This window comes from Trachemys scripta, chromosome 1, assembly GCF_013100865.1.
Source record: "Trachemys scripta elegans isolate TJP31775 chromosome 1, CAS_Tse_1.0, whole genome shotgun sequence".
Taxonomy (NCBI): domain Eukaryota; kingdom Metazoa; phylum Chordata; order Testudines; family Emydidae; genus Trachemys; species Trachemys scripta.
In genome coordinates this window covers 109461797-109487532 of record NC_048298.1, presented here as the reverse complement: position 1 = coordinate 109487532, position 25736 = coordinate 109461797, and the positions used below count along the sequence as shown (strand labels likewise).

Genomic DNA, 25736 nt, shown 5'->3' with positions numbered 1-25736 from the left:
CTTTGTGAGCCTTGCTGAGTGACTATATATTTCTTCCGACTTCCAGCTGTTGCTGGTAATCCTCAACCTTTTAACTCAGCTGTGTGGTGTGGTGTAAACACTAACTCTACTGATCTCAGAGCCTGCATGTGGGAGCATTGGAATACAAGTGCAATGAGGAAAGATCAGACCGGTCCATTTGTTGGCCAGTGACTTGGGCCCTGTCAGCCACTCCTGAATATTCTCTTGTTCCCTTCTGGATGTCCAGAAGTTCTGGTAAGGTCAGGTTTTGTGCTGATTCGAAGAGGGATCATTACACTGAGAAAACTGTGATATACAGATTAAAATTGAATCCCATTCCCTTTTTGTGTATTTCTCTGCTTTCTTTTGCCCCTTTGACTAACTACCAAATAATTTTGTGCTTAGATAAGTGCTGCTTCTCTCAATATCTGCTTTCTCCTACTGTTATAGTGCTGAGTGTGATGCCACAGTCATTTCTGAGACTGAAGCCCTCATTTATTTGGGGAGGAGGGATAGCTCAGTGGTTTGAGCATTGGCCTACTAAACCCAGGGTTATGAGTTCAATCCTTGAGGGAACCACTGAGGGATGTGGGGCAAAAATCAGTACTTCGTTCTGCTAGTGAAGGCAGGGGTCTGGACTTGATGACCTTTCAAGGTCCCTTCCAGTTTTAGGAGCTAGGATATCTCCATTAATTTAAATATATATATATTTAATTTAAATTTATTTTTATGATTCCACAAACCAGGCTTTCCGTGGGTTATTCTGGTTTGTGACTGTCCTTCCCTAGTACATTTTTGACAAATGCCTAGTTCCATGCTTCTGAGATGGAGCCTGGCCTGTTGCCCCACATCATGGGCAATCTGCAGTCAGTGAAGGTTGGCTCATTGCTGTGCAGAGACTGACAGCTTGTTGCCCTACAGTGTGAATGGCTGTGTCTAGTGCATGCCAATGAGTAGGGAGTGGTTAGTGGAGGAAACAGCTTGCCAGAATATAAAACCTGCAACCTATGGCCAGATCAGCCATGGAGAATCCTGTATACCTTGCTGCAGGAAAATGGTGAGGAGAACCCACAATCAAATTTCCCAGGGTCCTTCGTACCGCAAACAAACCAACAACAAAGGGGAAATTAAGAGAATTGCTACCAGGGTGGATGAATCAAACTGTCTAGTTGAAAACCTTCAAATACACAAAATACCTTCTAAAGCGGTTAGCCATATGTACCTATACTTTTGTCAAAGGAAACCCCCTTTGAAGGAGAGGAGAGGTTATTTTCATTATTTTCAATGAGAATGCTGATATTACTCATAAAATGACGCTTCCCCCTGAACAACCCACTCACTACTCCAACAACACAGCTAGAATGCTCTGAATAAAGTGTTGTAAACCTTAAACTGAGCAAAAATTCAATGCGATATAAGGCTACATGCAGCTGGTCATTCTGAGGGCAGCCGGCAAAGGGAGACCTTATGGTTTCTCTGTTGCACATGTGGGTGAAAAGTTGTGAGTCAACCCCCAAAAAGTTCACTTCCACAATGTTGAGGACCTCTGGGGAGTGAATGGATCCTTTGTTCTGTGGAATTGAGCCCACAGTGCAGACTGTCCCCATGCCTTTTGCCAGCAGGATACATAGGGTAATACTCATTTTGAATAGGCTGAATAAGGCTGAAATTTCTGCTAATTGATCGCCTATCAAATCTCAGTTGGATGCTCAGAGTGTGTCTTCCATTGCCGGGGTGCTGCTTGCAATAGAGGTAGTATGCCTCTGGGCTAGCATTATTCAGCGTCAGGGTGGAGCAGGAATCTGAGGATTATGAGTGGTTGTGAGTTTCTAGATGCATGCACACATGATGCCAAGCGTTGTCTGTCTGTCTGGCAAACTGATCTTGGCAAGTAATATTTTCTTTTTTCTTTCCTTATATTTCCTTTCCTGTCGTGTGTTTCCTTTCTCTTCCTCTTTCTCTCTCTTTCCACCCTATCCTTCCTCCCTTCCCGCCCACATCCTGATCTGCCTCATCCTCGGTCTGGTAGCTGGAAACCTGAGGCTACAGCAGATTGTAAATCCGATTGATCCCCTGGAGATCCTGGCAGATGTGCACTGGACACACATCCGCGAGAAAGAGGAGGAGGAAAAAATGGTCCCAATTTCAAAGTCCTCCACCTCCAGAGGTAATCTCCTGCTGCATTGATCCCCAGATCACAGTTGCAGCTGTTTAACTCTGTTGCTTCTGCTCCCTTCAAGCGCAGCCTTCTTCAGAAGGGTGAACAATGATTCAAAGCCTCTGCTTCCTGAAACTTAAACACTTGTTTAAACGTTTTACTTTTGAGGTCGGTATCCATTTAAGTCACTGGTTTTCTAAGTCAACACAGCATAGTGAGCTTTCCTGGCTTGTGTATCTAATTAGACTCTGTGTAACATTCTGCTACAGGATGGAAATCATTTGATATTGCAGGTTGCAAGCCCCTGATAACAGATTTAAAGGGTTCATGGATTTGAGAGGAAGCAATTCAGCCAGTTGTGTTCCTTCAGGATGAGGGTGATGAAGAGTCCAGCCCTTGGAAAAACAAAAGTTACTTATTCTGAAGGGTTGAACAGTTTTCGCGTCTACAATGAATATATTCTGTTGCTGCTTTTCAAAATTTGTATCTGCATCTGGCAGGGGCCTGGTGTCTTCAGGGAATGGTGAAGAGCACAGAGGGCCCAAGGAGATAGCTGGTTGCTGTTTGGCTCTTTGTATTGAGATTTGACAGTATTTATTTTTTTTTTTCAGCAAAGTGAGTCACCATTTCAAGTTGCCATTTTGCTTCTAAGGTCACTTTGGAGAAGGAAAAAAATAGAGAATGCTAGTACCCTCTCCCAACATCTCTGATATATCTCATTGTGATTCACCTTCCACACTATTCTCACACTTGGGACTGTGAGCTAAGCAGGGTGGGATCTACTTTCCTAGTATTAGAGAGCTGTAAGGAAAGCCCAAGTGTCAACAAAACCAACACTTTGTGGTGTTTGATTCAGTAGGTGGTAGTCTTCCCTCCAAGTCTGTACCAAACGAATGTTCCGGAATGATCTTAGGAGAACTGTGTTACAGAGGCGCTGTCTTTCCAAAGAAATTTAAGACCAAAGTCCTGACTGCTTGTGGGTATTAAAAATCACATGGTACTTGTTCTAAGAGCTGGGGGTCTTAACTCTTGTTCCCTAGCCAAATTCTTGCCAGGTAACTATCTTCTGCCTAAGGTTCCTCTGTAGTTTCAGCTGGGAGTGCCTTTACTACCTAGTATGTTCATTTATTATTCAGTGCTGCATTTCACCCCAAAGGTGGCTACATTTGAGTGGTGGGCGAAAGTTATTCTTATAAATATAGTAGCTTGTAAAGTGCTTTGGGATTCTTTGAAATGAAAGGTGATCTATAAAGATAGATCATTATTTCCCTTCTCCCACAATCATACAAACACAGGCCTCAGTGTTATAGCATTAAACATTCTTGACCAATGTTGCTTGAAGTTTAAGAACCCTGAGTAAGTGCTGACTTTGTTCCTCAAGTTTACCGTACTTAAGGTGAGTTTAGCTTCCACTGATAACAGAAGTGGCCACAAGTCAAGTGTGCTGCCATTTCTCAGTTTTCCATTTAGCTTATGTTTTCTCTTCTTATTTTTCCAACATGTTTTTCTTTGTGCAAACAGAGCGGTTAAAGCAAAAGTCGACCAGAAGGACTTTCACTCACTCCGGCATTGTGAGCTACCAGTGTCCTGTTTCTAAATCCCAACTCCTCTCTCTGTGACACAGCTGCCTCCATGATATACTGTTACAGTTGTCCGTAAAGTGAAGGAAAACCTGTGCTGACCCTTTCCTATGGTGTAGACAATTCCTTCCGTGGCATTTACAACTTCCTTCGGGAAGCAAGCAATCTTTCCTTCCCCAAAGAATAGGCCAAACTGAGAGCTGGATTTCCACAGACCCGTAACTTAGATGCTTCATTGCAATAATCCACATGTGCTGTTTAGAGAGCACTTCAAACCCACTCTCTGGAGTTGATGGTTAGAGCTAAAGGAGCAGGACAACATTGCTGATACCCAGGAAAGCTGTGTTCTGTGATCTCTCATGCTCCAGTAGGAATTCTCCCCTGCCTGTAAGCATCCAAACCCAGGCAATATAGTCTGAAATCAATACAGCCTTTGGCTTCTGTTAGCACTATTTGTGTGGTCATACTCTATCTTTTAGCTTCTCTTGTCAGCTTGACCAAAATGGCTGGAATCTGCAAACAGGACACTGAGGACATGTTCAGCTCTCACTAACACCCTTATCTTCCATGGATCATAAAGCAGATTTGGTATTTATACCTCATTATCCTAATTTAACCCTCAAATCCAATCTCCATCATCTGACAAAGCCTAGGTTTTATTTCTGCTCTCAGTTTTGAGGAATTTCTCTCTAGTGTTTCAATTTCATACACTTATTTGTGTCTAACTTTTGATTTACTATCATTTATTGTTTTTTAAATTCAGCATCCGACCTTCCCTCCGTACGCCGTGAGGCGGTGCAGGCATGGCTGGAGACGGTCTCTGGAGGTAGTTTGGTGATATTCATTCTATACCAATTCAGAATAACCCTGCCCGCCTTCTTTCCATGCCTTCAGCGCCTGAGCTGGTACCTTAACACTGGATCTGTGGCCCTGTTGCTATTGCATGACCAGGAGCGGGGAGTGTGCATGCATGCCGCGCTCACAGTCCATTCTTGCATGAACTGGGCTTTCATCTTACCCCTTGCAAAGGCAGGCTGTACAGAAAAGAACATCTTCCATGTAATGGAGGAGGAGAAGAAAGTAGGTTTAACATTTTGATTTGGTTTATAAACTGAGGCGTAATTGTCAACCTTCCCCACCCCTTGACAAAGGGATCTTGGTGCTTGCTTGTAAGTGAAAAGATTAGGGAGAGTGCTTCAAGCAGTGTCTGGAGCAAATTACAGCTTCCTGCTGAAGAGACCAAGAAAGAAGATGTCAATTAAGCTAAAGCCAGGGACGCTCTAGAGCCAGAGTGACTATGGAAAAAGCCACTCTCCACAAACCTGAAACATGTTGCCCACCTAAGCACCAAAGGAGTGGAAAGATGCTAAATGTCAGCTGCTCTTCCTAGGAGGTCCCCTAGAATCTCTTATAAAATCAGTGAGTGTGGATATTTTGGGGGATGGGAGGGTGTTAAATTCTATAAACCACAAAAAGGGTCTTAAAAAAAAAATAGAGTAGAACGGGGGTAACTTGTGTGATCTCTAGCTGAGTTGCCCTTGCAAATAGGAGTAATTAGCTCACCTCTAAAACATTGCTTCTGTAACTGTTTTGGCAAGGCAGCAGCATTTACGGGATAGCTGCACATCACCCCGTCAAGTCCTGGCTGTTGGCCGACATGGACAGACTGCTGAATCTGTAGTTTCTGGCTGTCATAGTGTATATCTCACCAGTTACTGTGTGGCAACTTTTGTTCTCTTGCTCCTCATCCTAACTGCACATAAGTATATGCACAGTATATGTATAACTATAACCAGCCACCCTCTTATCCTGTCCCGCAAGCTCTGGGTCCTTCAGAATGGGCTGCCCATTGCACCAGTGTGTTACTTATCTATGCATCCATAAAATATGCTGCTGAATGTTGTGTTTTTAAGGTATTGTGAAGAATTTATTTTCATCTATTAGATTCTTGCTATAGGACACTGGACCACAATTTCCAAATGGAGAAACCAACATACATATAGCCAGGCCAGTGTCAGATAGTCACGTTTTTGAAGGTGACACTTCTACACATTTTGGGACAGTTGCTCACATTTGCTGTTTTTACTTAAAACAAGTTACTGTAGTATTACTCTTTCTAAAATGGCAGTAGCTGGTACACACCCAAGCAACAAGCAGGTCAGTAAAGCATCAGTGTAAGGGGGGCGCTGGTTTAGTTAAGAACATCTTTAGATGTCACAGTGGGAAGCCCAGCCCTTACAACTGTGACTTGGCTTCATGTTGTAGATCTGTAAGATTCTGCGTATTATAAAGCCTCTGGTTTAAGGGTGCAGGACATGTCATGCCACACTCCCTTTTAGGTGATAGCACAGCATCTTATAACAGCAGTTTAAAAAAAATGCAAGCCATGTGCCCCTCCACTGCCATGATGCTACAAAGGTGGAAAAAGTGACATAGAAGAAATTCTCAGGTTGAAGGGGCAGGACAACCCTTGTTTCAGTGGGACAGAATGTCAGTGTCATGCTTTGAAGACCAAGGAAGCAAAGAGCCTCTGCTAGAAAAAGAGGAGAAGATCAAAATGTGTGTGGAAAATGTCAAGATGCCAGCTCACTCTTTCTTAGACTGTCATGATTAGTAGTGTCGTCATTTAAATGGTCCCAGATAGGCTATGAAATGAGCACTGGAATCTGTTTACATCATTATGGAGCCAGAATTTTAGCATTGTGTGCATATAGTTTGCAGCATGACTACTGAGAATGTGCGCTCATTTGCAATAATTGAGCATTCAACAACCCAGTTAAATGTCTAACATGTCATTTGAGCCTGCAGTTGTGCTAATTATATGCATAAATCCAAAAATGTGGCCCAGGTTTGTGCAGTCTGCCGGTGCTATGGTTAAAGCAAGAAATGCCTTTAAAACAAAAAAGATTCTGCCTGAAGTTATGGAAAGGCCTTGAAGCTGTGTGACCAACACTCACCCATAATAATTGAGATGGGATAAGGTGTAACAATTGAGAAAGTTATAGGAGTCTCTTGGTTTTTGTGAAATATAATTTAATAATATAAATTAAAGGCCATCCTGGTGGGGCCTCATGCTCCCCTCTGGAATTAAATCTTTTTATGTGTAATGTTGTCAAATGCCTTCTTTAGGTTTATAAATTCATGAATCTTCCCTTCAGACTGATCCTGTAAGGCAGATTCTGGGCTCTGGCAAACAAGAACAGACTTTTTATGCGTCTGTTATTCACATAAAAATACCTGAATACATCCAGGTCCTGGGTATCTGCACTGCAGTCTGGACTCCACCAAACTGTTTCTTCTAGAATGTTGCAACCGCACAGAGTTAAACAGTTTTCAAATGGTCAACTCTCCCGGATAGTCACTTCCTGGCAGGTCACCTCGTCTGACTTCAGGTCCCTCAAACGTCTTTGTTTCTGCTGCTAGGCAAGTTATTGTGGCAGAATATGAGATTGCAGTTTGCAACTAGCACACATCCTCTAAAATGTTGGTAACTGCAGTTCCTTTGTGGTACCAATACTATATTGCAACAACAGTTGAGCGTATTCCATTAGAGCTTTCCCTGACACCCTCATTTAATGTCTCACTCAAGCACATCTTGGTTGCAGAAGTGGAGACGCTAATACTTCACGAGGCCAGTCCCTCAGAAGTGCCTTAAAAACCTTGCAGTGCCAGTGTCTGTGACAAAGCTTCCTCAAAGGCACAAAACCCCTTGACTACTCGGACTCAAGGCTTGAAATGCTGGTTGAGTGTTTTCCCTGCTGACGCACCTCAGAGCATCTTGTTGCAGAAACAATGAGTAAATATTGGCACTCAGGGCACTTGGTGCAGTTTAAAACTGTTTTCCCTTGTATAGATTTTCTTCTCTCTCTCTCTCTCTCTCTCTCTCTCTCTCTCTCTCAATATTTTAATGCATTTCCAGCCCCATTTGAGGAGAATGAAGTGGAGGATGAGGTGGGCACAGAACCAGCAGATACAGAAGGGGAAGCAGGCGAAGATGGAGACACAGGTGCAGAGCTGGATGATGGTACGGTACCACAGTGCATCATTAAACCTTGTTATGGGAGCAGAGTCATGTTGGGAAGCAGGTGTCTTGTATAAGGGTGATCCAGTCAGAGTAGATCTGTGTATGTGGGAGCAAAGTGCAGAAGAGAGAAAAATAGGATTGAAGTGTGAAATGGAGCTGAAGAACTGCAGTGCCATGGATTCTGGAAGACATTGCTCGCAATCACTCTGTTAGAGGGCCCAGTCTTATCATAGAATCTTAGGACTGGAAGGGACCTCGAGAGGTCATCTAGTCCAGTCCCCTGCCCTCGTGGCAGGACTAAGTATTATCTAGACCGTCCCTGACAGGTGTTTGTCTAACCTGCTTTTAAAAATCTCCAGTGATGGAGATTCCACAACCTCCTTAGGCAATTTATTCCAGTGCTTAACCACCCTGACAGAAAGTTTTCCTAATGTCCAACCTAAACCTCCCTTGCTGCAATTTAAGCCCATTGCTTCTTGTCCTATCCTCAGCGGTTAAGAAGAACAATTTTTCTCCTTCCTCTTTGTAACAATTGAAGTCCTTACTCTCATTATAATCTTTCTGAATGAAGGAAGTGAGTATTCATGTGGGATTTTGTATCAACATTAGTAACTAGTTAAGTGACCCCAGTTAGCATGTAATAAAATAGAAGGATTAGGTGGTAGGCTAGGAAGAATAATAGAAAGATTTAGGAAATAGATGGCTGTCCTTATGGACTTGCATCCAACACTGCTTCCTATCTGTGTCGTTTTCTTTCCCTCCCCAGATCAAAGATGGTCAGATGACACCCCATCTGAAGCAGAAGATGAGTGTCACTTACCTCAAGGGGACATGGAAGAGCCAGAATTGAAAGTCTCTGAGGATGAGGGTGAGCGAGAGGCTGCTGCTCCCTGCAGTCTGACAGATGGTAAATACTTAATCTCTGTATCTTGCAGTCCAGAAAGACTGATCATTTCTTTGAATTGTCAAACTAAGCTATTGGTGAAAGCAATCTCTTCAGTTACATTTGAACAATGCCAATACTCTATGCCTTGCATGTGTTTGCATTTGTGTTCTGAGAAAGGTGTTGTGATACCATGAGGATTCCCAAAGCATCAGGGAACCCACAGAACCAGTTGTTCCCTCTCTCAGATCCCTATGGGTGCTTTTGGGCTAACTGCCTGTGTCATTAGGATCACATACAGATACTCAAACAGACTGCAGAGGGCTCATCCAGAATGTAAAGGGCTAGTGATTTGTTCACTGTTTACTGTGCTTCACATGGATTTAGAATGTTAAAGGGCTCATTTGTGGGGGGTTTTAATGCACTCTCCATTTTCCCTAGATCCATGCAAACCCTCTACCCCCATCTGGTCACCCAATGAGACCGCTGTTCCTCTGTCCCCAGTTGGTAGTCCCAGTGCAGAACAAACAGAGGTAAGAGTTCCTGGTGCTCTTCAAAGCTATGTTGATATCAATTAAGGGACTGTACTCTCTAGATTAGTAGAACAGCTTGTATGATTGAGAGTGATAGTTTTAGCTCTTTTTTTCTTATCTAGATAATGTACATTGTCCTCTGACTTCTTGAGACCTAGTTTCATTTAGATTTTAAAAGAAAACAAGCCACTTTTTTTTTCCCTCGGAAGAAGTTCACAGTGCAATAGCTGATCAGTAGCACAAGTCTCTAACTCTAAAGGCAAAGAAAAAGTTATTGGGGACCCTCAGTGGGCCAGTGTAGCAAGCAGGAGTTATGTATCATGCATATATACAACAGCAAAATAGTCATTGTCCAGTCCCTTCTTGAGTCTGCTCAGTCACTCTGAGTTCCCTCCACAGCAGTGCCCTATCAGATTCATTTGCGTATAAGCTGAGTGAAGACAAAAGTCATAATTGAGACACCCCGGGTTTATGTTTTACTCGTTTCAGTGCCATTTCATTTAGAAAAATCAGTTTCCCATGCTACTGCTCTGTGGGAGAATCTTTGAGTAACTTGGGACACTAAAAATGTTGAAATCATCATCCCTGTTTCCATTTTTTTTAGTATTTTATTTTAACTGTTATGTCCTTTGTTTTTGTGATTATTTACTTGCTAAATTGCCAGTGCGGTTGGAATTAGATTCCCTAGCCAATACTTAAATTGTGAGATCAGGCTGGTTTGCTGACAGCATTCATACTGGAAGGAAGTGGAGTGATTTCCTCTTGTCACTTTTAATGGTACTATCAGACACATTTATTGAGTATTGGCCTGCTAAACCCAGGGTTGTGAGTTCAATCCTTGAGGGGGCCATTTAGGGATCTGGGGCACAAATGTGTCTGGGGATTGGTCCTGTTTTGAGCAGGGGGTTGGACTAGATGAGCTCCTGAGGTCCCTTCCAACCCTGATATTCTATGATTATTTGTTTTATAGTAATGCTGCAGTCAGGATCCAGGGCCATTTTGTGCTAGGTGCTGTCCAGGCATACAGTAGACAAGGACTCTGCCCTGAAGATCTTGCATAGTTTTGAAAATAACATTTTCTGCAGCTGACACTCTCCAGACAGTAAATCTGTATGGGGAAATGTCAAAGGCTTAAACTCTTTAACATAATACATTGCCTGGGTGACATAGCAGTCTAGTGGCAGCAGGTCCAAGTGAAATCCAAGACTCCTCAGATGATTAGGGGTTGGGAGCTCTGCAGCACCCACGTACTGAGCCCCCAGCTAAGGAATGCCTCAGGCCTTTGAGAAACAACCATACCCTAGCCAGCTCTGGCCAAAATGTGGAATAGGTCTGGAAGAACCTTCCTCTGATGGGGGGCCACTCGGAGGTGGGAAGGGGTAAAGTGGAATTGGGTATTCTGAAATGTACTTTCCCTCTCTTTCCAAAATTAAATTTGTCGTTTCAACTTGCAGAATAGACAGCTTACAGAGTGGAACAATATCTGATGAAAGATCCCAACTGGTTTTCCATGCACTGGAAAAAGATGCCAAATGCACTTTTCATATATTGAAGCTTAAATTATCACTCCCTTATTCCTGAAAGCCTGAGGCATGGAGCGATATTCTAAATCCCTCTGAAGGTGCTTAGGGACCATTAATAATAATTTTTTTTGTTTCTGCATTTCCATAGAAGGTAGAGGATCCCCTCACGGCACTGCCCTGCATGGACAAATCTCCAGAGACACACTTTTTTCCTGAACCATTCCTCCTTGAAGAAAGTCCAAAAGATGAAATCCTTGAAGATCAGAAAGTTAAAAGCCCTTCTGTCTCTCTCTCTCCAATACGGTCCCAACCAGTTGCATTGCCAGAAGCCATCACACCTACATCACCAGTGCAGTCTCAGACAGCAACACCTATGTTGGCTTCATCTTCCCCCTCTGCCCAGTTGCCTATCTGTTCCCAGCCTTTGCCGTCTGCTGAAGCATCCATTCCATCTCCAGTGGAACCTCCAGTGTGCTTTCAGCCTGTACCAGCCTTAACATCCACCCCTCTGGCCCAACTTGCCCTGAAGAGCCAAGATAATGAGGTGGAAAAATTGGGGAGCCCTACTACTGCAGAAGAAGCCCTGAAACGGAATAACCTCGTAGAGGAGTTCTGGATGAAGAGTGCTGAAATCCGGAGGAGTCTGGGGCTCACTCCAGTGAACAGAAGCAAAGGGTCAGAGCCTAGCTTCACTGTCTCAGCCCTTGAGTCAGCTCCGCTGAGTGTTTCAGAGGAGGGGATCCATCTTCTAAAACCCCAGCCTGCCCCAAGAAGGCTGATCATGTCCAAACTAAACAGTGAGCAGATGTCTCTGCTGACTCCAAAATCTCCCTCGGACAAAGAGCTGAAGAGTTCCAATGAAGTAAAGAGAGACTTATCCAGCAGCTCTGGATTGGGTCTGCATGGGAGCTCATCCAACATGAGGACATTGGCCAGCCAGAGCTTCAATACTTCTGACTCCACTATGCTCACTCCACCATCAAGCCCTCCCCCACCACCTCCTCAAAATGAAGCACCAGCAACTTTGCGTAGAAAGAGGCATCAGACAATTTGGCAGAATGAGTCGGAGTCTAAACCAGCACCAGCACCGACACCTCCTGCACCCTCACCTTATGAGCACAACCCGCCTGCCAAAGAGTCAACCCAGGCCTCAAAAGAAGAGGTGCGGAAGTCATTTGTGGAGAGTGTGGATGAGATTCCATTTGCTGATGATGTGGAAGACACTTACGATGAGAGAACTGAGGATACAAGTCTTCATGAGAAGTTCTTTACACCCCCTACCAGTAGGCCAAGGCCAGAGAAGCCTCTTCACCTGCCATTGGTCAAAGAGAATGGTGGACCACCATCAATGGAAGGAGGAGCGAACCAAAGAAAGAGAGTGCTGCCTCAAATCTCTCCAGAAGCCAAGGAGCTAGCTGAGGAAAGAATGAAAGCCAGAGAGAAATCTGTAAAGAGTCAGGCATTGCGGGATGCCATGGCTAAGCAGTTGTGTAAGATGAAAGATCTTGAGGCCGCTGCAGCTGCTGGGGCCACCAAGGCACGAAAAGCCTCCTCCATGCCTTCGAAGCCCAAAGAGAGGGTTTTTGAGTCCTCAACGCGTTTGGCCATGAAAGTAGCAGAGGGCCCCACACTGAAACATGATGCTGCTAATGAAAGGTTCCTCTCCCCCCCTGCTGACGTTGCTGGGCCCGAAGGGTCCGTCACCTCCTCAGAGGGCTCCAGTGGGAAAAGTAAGAAAAGGACTTCTCTCTTCTCCCCTCGTAAGAACAAAAAGGAGAAGAAATCCAAGAATGACAGCCGGCTTTCTGACAAATCCAGTGGCCTGGCTGAGGAAGCCACCAAGCCCAGATCATTGTGGAAGTCTGTCTTCTCTGGATATAAGAAAGACAAGAAGAAAAAGACTGATGACAAATCCTGCCCTAGCACTCCCTCAAGTGGTGCCACAGTGGACTCTGGGAAGCACAAGGTCTCTCCAATGGTTAGAGCAGCAGGTATAGTACATCTGCCTGTCTGCACACTGTACTTTCACTGCAGCTGGAAAGCTTCTGAAATGAAGTAGTCCCAGCTTGCTACCCCACACTGTTATGCCTCTGAGTCACTCTCCTTTGCCTAACATGCAAACCAGGATTACCCTTGAGGATAATGGGATTAGAACTGTACACACGTTTGTTTATAAAATAAGTAGCATATCAATGGGAGAAACAGATTGTCAAATAACAAATTTGGCACATTACTGTTCATTTCATATGTACCAGGCTACAGAACTAGTCGTTTTTCTGCCTTAACCTGACTCCGAAGAGGAGTTTGCCACTTCTCAAACTTGTTTTAACTCCCACCCTGGCTCCCTACTTTGACCATCAGTTCACTTCCCTTGAATCTGCCATGGCAGACTATGCAATGTCTTTAGAGACCGACATAAATGTCCCTTCATTAATTAAAAGGTAAATGGGTGCTCAAGGGCATGGAGGTATAGTTACTTCCCCTCCTCTTTGCTCCCTGTGTAACTTGGGACCTGCCAGCTCTCCGCTGCTCTAAAAAGCAGGGATCATGGGGTCAATCATAGATACAGATCTGCCACTTGGCACTCAGAGCACTTAGTGACAACTTGAGACTCTTGAGACATATTAAAGCAGTTATCTGTAAACATGGGCCAAAGCAGAGATACCTGTCATTTCTTTTGACTTGTACAAAAGTGGAGCTGGCCAAAATGACTTAATCCCTGCTGCTGTCATCCAAATGCCCAGCCTCTTTGTAGGAATGTTGACCTGGCTGGAGGGAAAGGAAGCTGTGCTTACCATGTTCAACATCATTCTCAAATTTACCTGCTTCAGAAGGTGGTGCTTCCTTAGAAACCCCACAGTCAGTGATTCCACACTGTGGTGTCACTTTGTGGAGCGGTGCTTTTGGGAGCACGATATTCCCAGATATTGCAGCAGTGAAGTGTGACTGTGATAACTATTTCAGAAGTATAAGTCAAACAGGAGCAAGGCCAAGCTCAAAAGTATCTGCAGAGACAGAGAGAAACACAATAGTAGTGACGACTCTTCTAAACCTGTCATCCTATTCTTTCTTTTTTGGGTCTGTTTTCTCAGATTTGCAGCTCCGTCGACACTTGAGTTTCTCAGAGGACTCTGACCTCTCCAGTGATGACGTTCTCGAACGATCTTCTCAGAAATCCAAGCGAGAGGTAGGTAGGAAGACCATTTAGATAGAACTGTTCTCATACAGATCACAGACTCAGAACCAAAACAACCTTTGCCGGGATTAATGTTACCATTCTTACGGTTTTTGCTGCGGATGGTGTTAGTATAAGATTGGTTGAATAATAAACCTGAAATCAGCCAGTCAGTTTCAACAATAATCCAAATTCCCTATTGGCATTGTACAGAGGTCCTGTTGTCACTGCCTTGCGTACAGGCATTATGTGTGTATTGCTTTGTTTGAGGGTAGGATATTTTTGTCCCTCTAGAGAACATACTCACAATCTCTAGCAATGGGAATTTCATGTCTAAAGAGTAAATTTTACTTGCTGTAACGTTACTACAGAAATGTGCCATTGGGACATTCCTCACTTCATGGTGAAGATCTGGTTTTAGGATGTTGTTGTGCCAACCTGTTCAATAGGTTGATCTGTTGGAGTTCGAGGCCAACTGCATACAGGTATGTTATTGTGCATTCAGCAGAGGCATAAGCAAGACAGAGTATCCAGAGAGGAGGAAACTGCAGGTCTGTGGTTCTGCAGCATGGCATATGTGTGCGTATTTCCCTGGGGAGATGGGGATCTATACATTAGTGTTCTTCTGTCTGGAACGGGAGAGCCTGCACCTATTCCTCTCCCATTTTGTCCCTGCTCCCTTTGATGGATCCTTGGCAATTAGCAGTGTGTCTCTGGGTGTAAGCAGTGACTGCGAAACTGAAAAAGGAAGAAGGCACGTTGGCTACATGGGGATTTGACCGTAGGGCTGTTGCTCATCGTGCAGGTAAGGGCTGGGTGTGCGCTCAGCTTCTTGAGAGAAAGAAGTGTCTGCTCATGAGCAGCCTCCTCTGGCTAGTGCTGTGGAGTTCTGGAGCGAGCCACATTGACCCCTCCCCAGCCAAAGGCAACTACACAGTGAAATGGGGCTCAAGGGGAGTAGAAAAGTAAAGAGAAAGCAGAAGGAGCTTCTGTTGGACCCCCACAAACACCCCAAAAAAGAAACCTGTCATTTTGCTGGGACCGGGGCATACCTATGAGCAAGAGACCTGGCAGGAACTGAGGGGCCCCTGCTTTTTATTTCTCTCTATCTAGTGTATTCATCACATAATGAAGGGGGTGGCCATGTTTTCATAGTTTCATTTGATCAGGGGAAAAAATAAAGTAAAAACAGAACAAGTGAAAAATTTAAAAAAATCACAGTGGATGTTGGAGTGGAGAGAAACCTGCAGCTGTCGGAGGGGTTCCTGGATGTGCTCTGCAGGTTTGGGGTGTGATGATTGGGTACAACCTTCTCATCCACAGTGCCATGATCCTCAGCTCAAGCATGCACTGGAAAGAGAGAAGTGAGTTCTCTCCTGTCCCCACTTTCTCCCCTTGTGCCTGGCTCCCAGGGTATGTCAACACTTCAAGCTGGAGGTGTAATTTCCAGTTTGAGGAGACGTACCTGTGCTAACTGTGATCCCGCTACTGTGCTAAAAATGTAATTGTTGCCATGGTGACTGGAGAAGCTAGCCGTTGGAGTATGTACCTAGCATCTGGGATGGGATCATCCACCTCCATCTCATGAACTAAAGGAGCCTCAGAGAACAGTATCACAGCTCTCCACTCTAATGGTGAGCAGCTCCCCCAACTTTCACCAAGCCTGGAGAAATCAATGGCAAATGCCAGGTTAGGGCAGATGTCTGGTTCAGCTGATTGGGGAGGTTGTGGAGCAGTGCAAATGGAAATACAGCAGAAGATAATTTCCACTTGTATTTTTAACTATGATAAGATAAAATGTAGTTTGAGCAACTAACAACAATTCTCATAAACATGGCAAGCAGAGGGATTGGTGTACTGAAGTGAATGCGACTCGTCCTCACTTAGTTAAACCTCTTTAAGCTTCCCTTCCCTATATATATATATATATATATATATATATATATATATAGTCACCTTTTCTGAGAGGAGGGTTTTACTCTGGGAACTGTTCTTTATATTGGACCCCTTTCTTTTCCTTCTTTGCTTGCCCTCGAGGTGTTTCATGACAAGTTCCGCATTGCATCTGAGATGCAGAAGGAGGAGGTACCTGGGGAAGCAGAAAGAGATGCAGTATGTGGGGGTTCAGATAAGAGCTGTGATGCTGTCATTCCTGTCCAGCTTGTGAACTCCTGGCAGCGGGACTTCAATAAGCACCATGTATGTTCTCAAAGTTGAGGGTGCTCTAAATATTCACTCTTTTTCTCTGACACCTCCAAGCTGAGCAACTTTGGTATAGATTGGCTTTTGCAGAAGAGATGCTGGCCACTGAGTATTCCAGGGCCTGGGGATATTATAGATGGCCTGGAATTCTTCCTGATACCCAACAAAATATTGTTCTTCCTTTAAATTTTCTCAGCTATTTTACATAAGCAGCAAGATTTCCAGGGTATGGTTTTCTTGTCTCGTTTTCTCCATTTGCTGTGGCTAAGTCACATTTAAGGATCTCTTCTTTGCTCAGTGCCCACCTGTGCTTTCCAGGAGCAGTAATTGGGAGCGTGTGCACTCATCCAGAGGGAACAGACCACAGACACATCAGCTTTTGGTTCACAACAAATGTGTCTGGGGATGTAAAACATTTACCCCACACCCTGGCAAGTCTCACTGCAGAAGGAATTGCATCCAGGGTGTGGCTGGCAAAAGGGCAGCACTGATTATTGGGTTTGTGCCTTTTAATTACAGCCCAAGTCAACTGCTTATTTCCTCCATTATGGGGGGAAAAGTGGCTTCCTTCATGCCGCATAACTTTTATCTGAACCCTTTCGAAGTTAAAATCCAGCTAATGTTGCTTTTGTGGTTGTTGTATTGAACTTGCTTCCCAGAGGGCTTGGCCCATTTAGCCTGCCCATCATAGCATTAGCCATCAGCAGTGAATTAACTTTGTGTGGCTTAGTGTGTTGCCTTTCAACAAACGCTTCCTGTAAAGAATGTTCATGTAGTACCCTGTGGGGTGTGCGCTAATAGGTGTGTGTGTGTGTGTGTGTGTGTGTGTGTGTGTGTGAGAGAGAGAGAGAGAGAGAGAATGTACAGGATGTGGGGCGGTGATCAGAGATACATGTCTCCTGCTGCAGTTAGTTCGCTGAATATTAAAATTTGCATACATGTTCAGATTGTTTCTCAGCTTTCCATTCATGATTGTTTTAATTAAATGAATATTCTGCAAAAATGCTGAACGCTGGCGCTTTGCCCAGGGTGTTACAGTGCGCTCTGTACCTCATCGCACAATGGAAATTCACTTCGCCTAGGAACACTGGGCAGTGCAATCATTTCACCTTAAGGGGGTAATGGAGCTAAGGGTACGTCTGCGCAGCAGCTGGCCTCATGCTTCGCAGCACGGGTAGACAGACGCACACTAGCTCTGCTCGAGTTAGCACACTAAAAATAGCAGCGCGGCGGTGGTGGCTCAGGCCAGTGGCTCAAGAACAGTCCCACCCAAGCCCCTGGGCTCTCCCGTCTAGCCTGAGCTGTCACCTGTGCTGCTGCAACCACATTGCTATTTTTAGTGTGCAAGTTTGAGTAGTGGTAGCGTGTTCTTGTCTACCTCGAGCAAAGCTAGCACGTCTGTCTCCCAGCTGCTGCGTGGACCTGGCCTTAGCATGCCACTCTTGAATCAGTATGGTAGTAAATATTTTTTTTACTGAGTTGAAATTACAAGACTGAGGGGCCAGAGCAGAGTGTTCAGCTATTCCTGACTTGTAGCACAGCTCCGTACTGATTCGCTGCTGCAGCAGAACACTTCCAACACCCTGCAGCCCCACTGAGTCAGTACTGGGGTAGTGAAGACTGTCTCATTTCAGCACTTTTGGAGGAGTCCCACTCAGGTAGCAAGTCAGAGCCTCCATTAGCTTATGAAACACCACATGCTCAGAGCCCCAGGTAATGTTCTTGCAGGTTACAAAGCAATGAGCGAGGCCATGGTGATGGAACTCAGAGCTTATTTTTAATTAGTAAGCAAAGGCCAGATCGAAGCCATAAAAGCACCAGAACTTCTGAGAAAAAAGGGATGGAGCAGAAAGTAGATGAGGGGGAATGTGACTGAGTCAGCACGTGATCTTGCTGCCGCTCTGAACGTTGAACAAGCAGACACCAGAGTGAGTCCCACCAGGATGCAGGCTTTAGGCTCTGTGACAAAGGCAAAATCCATGGTAACAGACTAAATAGAGAGCAGTATAGTGAGATATCCGAAAGGGCTTCTTCACCAAGAGATTCATTAATATGTAGAATGGACTGCTGTCTTAGTTATACATCTGTACAGCACCTACCTCAGTGGATGCTCATCCCTGATTGGGGTTCCCAGCTGCTGCTGTAATACAAATAACAGCTTAGTGAAGGCCTGTGGGGTTAGTGATTATGAATCTGTGATGCATACATATCTGTCAGTCTTATTTTTGGATAGATCTGTTGAAAGTTGTGTGTTCCTGGCAAGAAACATCAGGTGGACTGAGTGAATCTAGGGTTCTCACAAGCCAGATCTTTCTTTCTAAAAGAACTCAATCATATTTCTGTGGATTCTTTTTTAAGAAGCCATATATGATTGGCTGAGCTGGTTCAGATCAAAACAGAACCAACCCAAACCATTGTTCCAAAGCTTGAACCAAAATGTTTGTCCACATATCTACATATACTTATTGCCAGAATAGAAAAGGGGATCTCCTGGATGACTGGTTTTCCAAAGAGGCTCCTCAGTTGGAATTGCCTTCAGGAGAGTGCTGGTAAATGGATTTCTGAGTAGAGATTTTCCATTGTGCGTAATCAGGCTGTGCCAAGTTCACCATTTGTACAATTTTATGTTGCTTTTAAAAACAGCTTTGTTTGTATTACTGTGCATTTGTTTTCAATGTTGAACTGATTTTGCTCCATTTTGTGTGTTTTTATTTTTTTCCCGTTACCATTCCCATTTTAAAGTCGATTTATGTACCACACGCCCTGGCATTCAAGAGATCATATTCGTCAAAGGTAGTGTCTCCATTGCTGGCCATTGTTGCATGCATGCCCATTTATTAACCCATCATATCCATACCTTGCTCCCAGCCCTCCCACCACATCTGCACTAACACCACAACCCCTGACTCTGCATGAGTGAGATGTTAGCAAACATTGGCAATGGAATCTTCCTCGAGATCATCTACAGAAAATGCGACTCGTTAGACTGCATGCAATGATCAGTGCACCTCAGGGGTCCAAAAGGGGGACTGTTAATCAATCTGTAGGACAGTCTGGTGTTGCAGATGCATTAAGAACCCTTAGCTTCAAAGCAGGCTGATTTGTTAGGTAGAAAGTGTACTGTACATGTAACAGAGGGTCCTGTGGCACCTTTGAGACTAACAGAAGTATTGGGAGCATAAGCTTTTGTGGGTAAGAACCTCACTTCTTCAGATGCAAGAAGTGAGGTTCTTACCCACGAAAGCTTATGCTCCCAATACTTCTGTTAGTCTCAAAGGTGCCACAGGACCCTCTGTTGCTTTTTACAGATTCAGACTAACTGTACATGTGTATTTAAAAAAAAACAAGCACCCTCCCCATTTGAAAGAGAGAAAATGGTCATGTGTTAGTTTCCAGGGTCTTTTGAAACACACTTGGACAAACCGTGAAATCATAATGAAACTATCCCAGGTTGTTGGATTAGTTTTTCCAGAATGGAAGTATCTCTGTTTCCTAAACTCCATCCCTGTCCCCAAACCTAGCCTGTGTCACAGGAGTATCTGGTGTGATCTGAAACCCCCACCCCTCAATTATTTTGCTTCTAACTGGGGTAGCATTATGTGCAGAAGAATGAAGAAGCAGCGCATTAACTCCTTTCCCTTGGCAGATATAATGGTGCCTCCATGTAATCCCCTGTGTCAAAAGCTTGGGATAGAGCTGCTGCCCTTTGGCTTTAAAACTCCACTGAAGATCACACTAAACTATCCCAGATATTGGTTGCCAAGACCAATCTTACAAAGATGGGCTGCTCAGTTGGGACTTGCAAAAGAATAGTGATGTTAACTAGATTTAAAAAAAAAGAAATTCAGGTCTCCCTTTCCCAACATTTTGCCCCTTAAACTGAGTGGCATCTCTGTCCACAACTAGGTTTGATTATGAAGAAGCAGTTGACTCTTTCCAATTGACCCTTAGACATTGAATCTGTGTACATGAGGAGGAAAGGTGCTTTTTTCAGTCAAGTGAGCTCAGTCAGGTTAGCCTGACATAATTGTGAGGCCCTGTTAACATCTTTAAAGTCACATATGTTTGTGCCCACCTAGGCTACAACACAGAGGTAATACTGGTCTGAAATAATGAGTGAAAAGGTGTTAAACTGTGTCTACCCTGGTATTAAGAGGGCTTTCCTGTCAGATTAAGCTAACTCGACTGAGTTAACTTGTCTGAAAAAGCACCTTCTTTCCCCTGTAGCTATGGCCTTTCTTTCCTTGACATGATTTCTTGTGGTTTCTTTTTTCACTGGCTAGCTGTGATGGTGGTTGTTATGACAGTCTCTTCCCTCCTCCCTCCCTTCCTGATGTTTAGGTTTTGTCTATACACACAGAAATTACAGTGATTTAACTAAGGACTTGTCTACACAGACAAGTTTTACCAGCTATAAAACTGATATATCAGTATAACCCCTCTATGTGGACATATATTCCAAATAAAGAGTGGCTTTTTTCCATTTAGCTTAAAATCCTTCCAAAGCAACATTAGAGAAACTGAAAAAAGGCACTCTTACACTGGAATAAGAATGACCATGTGTGGGGGATACTGATATAAGCAAAGGTGTGACTCTAAAACAGTATAATTATGTCAGTATGACTTTCCCTTGTAGATAAGCCCTTAGTCTTTTTCTAAATTAAGTCAGTGCAGCCTCCATACGTAGACACTTTTAAATTGATTTCAGAGTGTCCACACAAGAGGGTTGTACCAATTAGTTAAATGGGTGCAATATTTGTGCTTAGACTGGGTCTAGGATGCTATTTATCAGCTAAAGCCAGGACTGGGATAAAATTACAGCTTTGCAGTTGAGCTACACACTCCTTCATGCTGTATTGATCCTGACAGTGTCACTTGCTGCGCTGTGAACACCTGTGCAGATGGAACAGCTTGACTGTTTGACAAAGTTCTGGGAATGAAGGATCACATCACTTGTGAGGTTAATGGAGAGAGGAGTGTCGTCTTTCCCCCGCGCTCTTGTTCATGGTATGTGAAATCTGCTCTTGTTTTCCTTTCTGCAGAGAGCCTACACTGAGGAGGAGCTGAACGCCAAACTGACCAGGCGAGTGCAGAAAGCTGCCCGGCGACAAGCCAAGCAGGAGGAACTAAAGAGGTTACACAGAGCCCAGGTAGTACCTCTGGTAGTATCTTCTTGCCCTAACAGGAAATACACTCTGCCGTCCAGGAAAACCATGTTATCCTGACACTCAGCAGGATGTGCAAGAGGAGACTGTTTAGCTAGATTTTGTTGTTTACTTTCCTGTATTTCAACAAGATTGCTGCTGTTCCTACTGGCTTCATCATGTTGGGTGCCACTTCACAAACATGCCAGGAGTTGCTCAAAGCTTTCATGATAGTGCAGAGCAAGGAAACACCTGCATAGTCAGAGCTACTACCATTGAGCAATAACCATTGTTAATTGAATGGAATAACAGACCTCCCTGAATAACATGCGATGCAGCTATGCCAGTGATGATTGTATAAGCCACGGATGTTACAGTGGGATTTTGCTGCAATAAGTGTACCAGATGGACGTTTTATTGTCAGACACACCTTTGGAATGGGTGGTAGGTGTCCTTTCCAAGTGGTGGTGGGAGTTACATGGAACCTGTTGGCCAGTTGTGTTCTCTCACTGAGAACGGGGCCCACCTAACCAAACAGCACCACCTCTTGTCTTGAGGGTTGGTGGGAGTCTTAGGCAGAAAATGGGACATCATGGGATTGCTTGCAAAACTAGGGCAAAGGACACATCTCTCTCCTGATGAGACACCTACCTCGGAAGCATTGCATGGAGAGCAGCTTTTTGGAATTGCTGGGAGAAAGGGGAGCTGTCATTCTGAGGTGGATAATTTGGAGTACTGGAACAGTTCCTGATGATAGTGTTCCTCTCTTCCCTTCCTGAACAGATCATCCAACGGCAGCTGGAGCAGGTAGAAGAGAAACAGAGGCAGCTGGAGGAGAGGGGGGTTGCAGTGGAGAAGGCCCTTAGAGGAGAAGCAGGTACCTTAAAATGTTGTTCGTTTTTAATGTTTGCTGACTAAATGCCCATACAATAGTTCGTAACAATTTGGAGTTTAGGATGAGGGAGTCCCCTCTGAACTGAAAGTGGAATAGTTTAACTTGGACTCAGATCATGAATTAATTCCCCTTTTCCCAGCAGAATTTTGAGGCCCTGTTATCCCTGAGGTTCTTCTAACTCTGGGGCTTCTCTCATGGGAGAAGTCCCCAGAGCAGTTGTCTTTGCTCGGGGCTCAGGAAATGCCTACCCACTATTCATTGAAAGCTATTGTATAAGAGCTAGGTGTTTCTATTATTATTTGGTGATGGAACAAAAGTGGAATATTAATTACATCGTAGAGAAATTGCACAGGGGTTACCCAGCTGGAATTCACTTAGGTTACCCAGCCAGGAGAGCCCAGTTGGCAGGATAAGAAAATCACTGTGAAATGACGTCTGTTTTTCCTGCATTGTATTGGATCATCAAAGTTAGTGTCCACACAAGAGACCATCACAGAACTTCCCAGCAAGTACCTTCTCCTCACTGCACAGCCCAAACACCAATAACCTCTCACCCAAGCTGTATGGACCAGAAATGCATGTACCAAAAGGTTTCACCGTGTCATGCTGTTAATGGAATGTGCTACGTCCCTTTTGTGGCTAAATACGAGTACTGAGCGAGGCTGGAAAAATATCTGAGCAGAAAAACACTTGTTCCGTGTGGCAGTTTTCTACCCCTACAACTTCCCCATATGATATCATAATCCAGGGAAAAAAACAATCCCAAATAATGATACAATTATTGGGCCAGGAGGCAACGCCCCCCCAGGCAGATGCAGGGCATGTGCGCCTGGCAGGCCCAGATGTGTGCACCATACTGCAGAGGTCAGAGATTATAAATGGTAATAATGGAACAGCTGTTTGAAAGATGGAACAGTGTGGTGCTCGGATGGAAGAGCAGCCACTGTCTCTGTAAGGATTGCACTGGACTGGGTGATGAAGGTTCCTTGGGAGGGAGGTCTGGTTTGGTTTTCATTGGTTACTACTCAGCCATCTCACTTGGTTGTCTTTAACCCTCAGCTTGACTTTCTGAAAGTCAGAGTCCTAGTATTTAAGGCCAGAAGGGACCACTAGATTATTTAGTCTGACCTCCTGGATATCACAGGTCACTAACATCACCCAGCACCTGCACACTGAACCCAACAACTGAAATTAGACCAAAGGAACTGAGATCTACAGGGTACTAAATGACTGTGTGCCATAGGAAGAGAATATGAGGGACCAAGATGCACCAGTGCTCGAGCCCACTGCGATAACTGGGAAATTAAGTGAGAGATACCCAGATAATCTTGGCAAGTGACACTCACGCACCCGCTGCAGAGGAAAGTGCCTATAGACGCTGGGCGATTAACAGTGTCTTATCCAAACAAAGGGTTGTGCTGCAATTACACGGTCAGCATTGGAGCACAGGCTTGATCACCTCATTGGTTTTTTGTTCTGATTGATTTCTATGATATGTCGGTTCACAGAATAATCTGATGCAATAATACATCTGCAGTGGCACCTCTCTATGCTATCTATGCATTCAGACATGGTGCCACTCGCAGACCCCAGACCCTCTAGCTACTGCACAATTAATACCTCTCTCTCTCTCTCTCCTGCCTTTGGTTAGTTTTTTAGCTTGTTCCCCTGTCACCTTGAATCCCCTCTTCCTCATTCACCTGCTGAGGACATCCATGTAAGGAGCGTCACCAGAGGCCGTGGAGCCTTACAAATGGAAGCGTGTGCTTCTCCACAATCTAGGGAATGTCTAGGCAGGCAGGCAGTGACGGTGTGGGGGTTGTGGGTATCCAGTTTGGGGGGCAGAGGGAGAGCTGAATTGGGGCCGTGCATATTTTACTTGCCGTTGAGCCTGACAGAACCTAAAGCCAGCCCTGCATGGGCTGGTGTGTTTGTGACCATTTTTTAAAAAACAGGAATATGAGAACATTCATCTCTCTTGTTCCGACTACGAGAATCTCCTGCTCCAGCAAATCTGTGGGAGATGCTCTGAGCCTGTGACAGCACCAAAAGGTTGTACAAGTTATGTTTACAGAAGCTTCAGCCCATCATAAGGGACTCTGCAGCCTGAGCTCTTCCAAGCCTTGCAGAGGATAAACAGGGAATGCTTTATTCCAAAAAATCTCTAAATCCAACCTCCGCTGGCTGAAACACAGGCTAGAATGTGACCTGTGTCCCCCACTCCCTCAGCCAGCCCAGTGGGGGCATTTTACATATCTTCACACTGGAGCCACTGTGTTTCCCCTCTGTTTAAAATCCTTCCTTTACCCCTCCCTCTGTAGTGTTATCAACTTTTGTCTCCTCCATCCATGGATCATCCAGGAAATCTACGTACATCTCCTCCTTCCCTTTTCCCTGAAGCAGACCACTGCATTGCCTCAGACACTGACTCAGCAGTGATCGCTATGTGTGAAATTGCTGCAATCTCCACTGAACTTTATGGCTTTCAATCCTGCTTTTTTGTCCTTGATCAACCATGTTAGCACTTCCCCTTAGTGAAATCCTATAAGCAATGGGGGTCAAAAGGAGATGAATGTGTACAGTGCTTGTATGATACCTGAAGATGGTCTCTCCCTATTTTCCAAGTTTATACAGAGGGAAGGAATGCCCTGGTCATGCTTAAGGTGGGAGAAATAATTTTTTTTTTACACACCTGGCTGACACAGAGGGCTGAGATACATAGGAATTACTGCACAGGATCAGACCAATAGTCCATCTGGTCTAGCATCCTTCCTTGAAGAGTAGCTGGTACCAGATGCTTCAGGGAAAGGTATTAGACTCTCTGTAACGTATAACTGTATAATCACCTGTCCGTAGAACAGATTTCTTCCTAACTTTCATCACTGGTTGACTCTTGACATAAAACATAAAGGTTTATATCCTTATTATTATTAATAATCATAATTTCAAGTAGCTCCTACAACGTGCAAGTCGCTGCACAGACATAAAGGAAGGAACAGAGCCTACCAAACAAATGGTAGGGAAATATGCAAGTAAAGTGGACAAAGTTATTAACCACTTCTTGATGACAATATTAGACATATGGACAGTTTCCATTTATTCCTCAAATTTTCCATTGTTAATCAGTGAGGTTTGGTGCATTTATATAATTTGTGGCAATGAGCTCCACCAGCTAATTATGTATTGTGTAAAAATATTGCCTTTAACAGTTTTAAATTTCCCTTTCAGATTTCCTTTAATTGACTCCTTTTTTCCTTGTATTATGAAACAGAATAGACAAGAGCACCTGATCTTCTCTGCACCACACATTATCTCTGTCAGGTCCCCTCGTATTCATTTCTTCTCTAAACTAAAGCATTTTAAATCTTTCCTCCAATGGGAGTCTCTCCCTGCCTTTAATCATTCTCATCACCTACGTCTGGGCCCATTCTATATCTGTAATATCTTTTGTGACATGGGGTGACAAGAACTAAAAACAGCATTGTAGGGGAGGATTTATGATTTGTTTATATCATGGCATTAAAATAGTTTCACTTCTGTTTTCCATCCATTCTATATACATCTTAATATTGTTTGCGTTATTAACTGCCACTGAGCAGATGTCTTCATTGCACTGTTC

General features: G+C 44.2%; 1 protein-coding gene and 1 long non-coding RNA gene across 6 annotated transcripts in view; one reads left to right on the top strand and one right to left on the bottom strand.

Annotated features, from left to right (window-relative positions):
* MICAL3 (microtubule associated monooxygenase, calponin and LIM domain containing 3) overlaps positions 1–25736 on the top strand; it is a 251990-nt gene that overhangs the window by 199494 nt on the left and 26760 nt on the right. For 3 of the 5 annotated variants that reach the window (XM_034781513.1, XM_034781478.1, XM_034781487.1), the window contains 10 exons: positions 2030–2167; positions 4502–4564; positions 7658–7762; positions 8529–8669; positions 9087–9178; positions 10850–12692; positions 13794–13888; positions 18821–18871; positions 21121–21228; positions 22006–22099. In XM_034781513.1, coding sequence (XP_034637404.1) covers positions 2030–2167; positions 4502–4564; positions 7658–7762; positions 8529–8669; positions 9087–9178; positions 10850–12692; positions 13794–13888; positions 18821–18871; positions 21121–21228; positions 22006–22099 — 2730 coding nt within the window. The remainder of the gene's footprint in view (positions 1–2029; positions 2168–4501; positions 4565–7657; positions 7763–8528; positions 8670–9086; positions 9179–10849; positions 12693–13793; positions 13889–18820; positions 18872–21120; positions 21229–22005; positions 22100–25736) is intronic. The other 2 variants (XM_034781496.1, XM_034781523.1) reach the window with 1 other exon arrangement.
* Positions 17879–22009, bottom strand: LOC117882765. Its single transcript, XR_004647100.1, has 3 exons — positions 21874–22009; positions 18178–18218; positions 17879–18037 (listed from the first exon to the last, which is right to left on the bottom strand). It is a non-coding gene; the product is annotated as an uncharacterized LOC117882765 (long non-coding RNA).